The 3,810-nt window shown below is 38.9% G+C and overlaps 1 protein-coding gene across 1 annotated transcript in view; it reads left to right on the top strand.

Moving 5' to 3' along the window:
- Nucleotides 1-697: 697 nt before the first annotated feature.
- LOC121524218 (von Willebrand factor A domain-containing protein 5A-like) overlaps nucleotides 698-3,810 on the top strand; it is a 31,189-nt gene continuing 28,076 nt past the window's right edge. The window contains exon 1 of the mRNA XM_041809492.1: nucleotides 698-1,025. Within this exon, the coding sequence (XP_041665426.1) occupies nucleotides 698-1,025 (328 nt within the window). The remainder of the gene's footprint in view (nucleotides 1,026-3,810) is intronic.

Below are 3,810 nucleotides of genomic sequence, written 5' to 3'. Positions count from 1 at the left end.
AACCAAACAATCACACCCAGAAATCTGTCACAGCGCACGGACAGAAAATGGAAGAGTATAGTGCTCGATTTTAAAATGAAAAGTCTAATCTGAAAATAAAATACATCAGCAGAAATGCTTTTTTATTTTCTAAAAACTGATGCCTTTTTCAACTCATAAATACAATTAAAATTCAGTTAATCAGGTTTCGTTTTCATTCTTTAACGTGCAGTGTTCCTAAATTAAAAGGCAATAACAGAGAGATGTTTTCAAAATATGTGTTCACATTTTGTGACTCATGGATAAAATGAATATTTGGTAACACTTCCTATGCCCCCTCTCAAAATAAAATTCACATAATGACGGAGAAAATGAATTGAAAGTGGACTTCCTGGCCAATCACTGCCAGTGATCCCAGAATGCTTTGCAAGTAGTATGCATTGTTAACCAGGACAGACAGCCTAGCAAACATGCACAATCTACATTTTTTAGGTTATTTTTGTTTGTGTATAAAATAAAAATAAGAAAAAAAGTTAACTGCTCTTGAAAAGTAATTATGTGATTTATTGCTGCTTTTTCCCTCCCTTTTTTTCCATCCCTCTCTACATTTCAGAAGCTTTTGTATGATTTTGAATGATTACCGTGATCTGCCTTTTGAAAGCTGCTAAGGTTTTCTCTCTCATTATGTAAACTTGAGAAAATAAAACCCTAAAACAAGATGGAAGCTGTTGAACTGGCCAGAGCTGAGCACTTCAAGTCCCTAGTAGAACTGGACAACACCTTCACAGGGGCCACAGGGGCTACAGGGGCCACAGGGGCCACAGAGCTGGGTGCTACAGGGGGACAGAGCTGGGTGCTACAGGGGCCACAGGGGCTACAGGGGCCACAGGGGCTACAGGGGGACAGAGCTGGGTGCTACAGGGGCCACAGGGGCCACAGGGGCTACAGGGGGACAGAGCTGGGTGCTACAGGGGCCACAGGGGCCACAGGGGGACAGAGCTGGGTGCTACAGGGGCTACAGGGGGACAGAGCTGGGTGCTACAGGGGTACATGGGTACACAGCTGTAGGATAATAGTCTCTGTAACTGCCATGACAAAAAGAACAAACTGTTTTACAACAATGAAGTTTCTACTAAACAGCCACACTGAATCATTTCACAGTGAAATATGATTGGTTCTTCTGTGGCAGTAATAACACCAGAATATGCATCTGCAACAAGGTTGTTCAGGTACCAAAGCTAAAAGCTCCTCAAAAATGAAAAAATAAACAGAAAAGCTACTCAAAGAATAAAAACAAGTTTAGGACAGATTATCCTCCACTCTCTGTGTGCAGCAAACATGTCTGTCGTCTTTTTCCCTGTTCAGACTTTTACTTTCCATCTAGCATGAGGTCAAAACACTGTGCTATGGCGCCATCTATCATCCGCTTTACGTTTGTCCTTTTCACCTGGGTCACACTAGACATACTGCATAGTGCAAAAACAAAGTACAGTATTATATATTTGGACATAAACATTTCCATCAAGAAGCTATGGTCCTAAAACGATGAAAACACGACTGCTGCACTTTGTTAACAGACTCAGCAATGAAAGGGCCTGGAGACGATCGTCTTCTATGATCAGACAGCATCAGTTTACTGAGAAAAGCTTTATTTTAGCACACATGCTCTTTTTCATTAACAGACCAATATTCTCTGAATCACAGGTGTCAAACTCAGAGTTTTGACTTCTTATATAATGTTTAGAGCTTTAAGATTCATAATTTTAATTTCTAAGTCATATTTTGACCTTTTTAAGCAGTAATTTTGTATTTTACCTCGTATTTTCAACTCCAAACTTTGATTTCATAATCTCATATTTTGACCTTTAGACTCACAGTATAAAAATTTGAATCATGTTTTGACTTTTAATTTCATGATTACACATTTTATTTCATATTTTGACCTTTTAAACTCATGGTTTTGACATTTGCCTTTAAAAACATAATTTTTCAATTTCATGTTTTGACCTTTTTGAACTAATATATTTACTTTTCTGAGGTTGTGAGCCTTTAAAACTTTTTAAATGTCAAAATGAGTGCTCATCAGTGCTAAGTTTTTATGTCATATTTTATTACTGGTGAAACAAGGTTGACAGTTTATAGTCTGAAAGGTGACCCTGTTAGGCCCTCAGGTTAGTCCTGAATCCAGAATCCGGCCCCTGCTGTGACTGAGTCCAGAGACAATAATCAAGTTGACCTAAATGTGAAGAAGCTTGTCTCAGATAACAATATAACACCAAAACAACATTATTTGATTCATACTCCATCTCAGATGAAACTATTGGGACCAGGTTTGAATCAGAACACTGCTTTTTCAAACAGTGGGCCTAAAAATTCATGACTAAAGTATAATCGGTGTGCATGTTCTGTTTCCACAGTTTAGCTTTCAACATTTGTCGATGCAAATTCATTGTTTTTGATCACACATGGTGGATCCTTGAAGAAATACAGGAAGTCCAGCTTAGGAAGGAACATGGGAAAACTAGAGATGCTGGAGAGAAGACAGCTATGGTCCAACTGTCTGCTTACATCCATGCGCAGCATCATCATCTTATATCTTTATGTTCAATTCCAGTTCATTATTTGCCATTCTAAAAGGTTGTTTTGTGTAGTTTGATGTAAAAATGCTACTCAGTAGATTTGATGACATACAACTACTACTAATTTAGTTCAGGCTGATTTTATTTGTAATGTATTCTTTGTTTATTGTGCTGTACTTACAGAGCTGTGAAAAAGTATTTCCCCTCTCTGATTCCTGATGTTTTAACATAGTTATCACACTTAAATGTTTCTGATCATCAAACCAATTATAATATCTCACAAAGACAACCCAAGTAAATAGAAAATGCAGTTTCTAAATGATGATTTTATTTATTCAGGTAAATAAATCCATACTTATCTGTCCCTGTGTGAAACAGTAATTTCCCCCTGATCCTAATAACTGGTTGTTCCATCCTTGGCAGCAATAACTGAAATCAAGCGTTTGTGATAACTGCTGATGAGTCTTTCTCATCTCTGTGGAGGAATGTTGTCCCACTCTTCTTCACTGCATTGTTCTAACTCAGCCATACTGGAGGGTTTTCCAGCATGAACTGCTGTTTAAGGTCACACCACAGCATCTCAGTTGGATTTAAGTCCAGACCTTGACTTGGCCACTCCAGAACCTTCATTTAGTTTATTCTGATCCATTCAGAGGTGGACTTGCTGGTGTGTTTCAGGTCGTTGTCCTGCTTCATAACCCAAGAGTGCTTGATAACTGATGGCTGGATGTTGGCCTTCAGGATTTTCTGGTAGACAGCAGAATTCATGGTTCCATCAATCACAGCAAGTGGTCCAGGTCCTGGTCCAGACCATCACACTGCCACCTCCATGTCTGACTGTTGGCATGATGTTCTTTTTATCAAATGCTGTTATTTTTACTCCAGATGTAACGGGACACACACCTTCCAGAAATGTTGTGATTGAAACATTGATGACCAGTTTCTATATTTATGTGCTCATACTGCACAGCTGGTGTTCTCACCCTGACAAGTGAAATCAGGACTGACTAGGGTCAGCACAAGGACTACAACTTTGTCTGGGCCTGTTGATATCTGAAGTCTAAACCATTTCCACTCCGTATCGTCAATAAAATGCTGGAGATGTTTGAAACATTTAGCCTATGATAGAGACGCCTTTATATTCATTTATCAGTGCTAGAAAAGCATGCAGTTCTTATAACCCAGTCTAAAAGCTATCCCAAAGACCCATAAATCAGTCATCAGAAGACTGATCTTTGACTTCAGTGGAGGA

The sequence above is a fragment of the Cheilinus undulatus genome, linkage group 16 (genome assembly GCF_018320785.1).
Source record: "Cheilinus undulatus linkage group 16, ASM1832078v1, whole genome shotgun sequence".
NCBI lineage: Eukaryota > Metazoa > Chordata > Actinopteri > Labriformes > Labridae > Cheilinus > Cheilinus undulatus.
The sequence above is the reverse complement of the archived record's forward strand: the minus strand, read 5'-3'. Positions and strand labels throughout refer to the sequence as shown.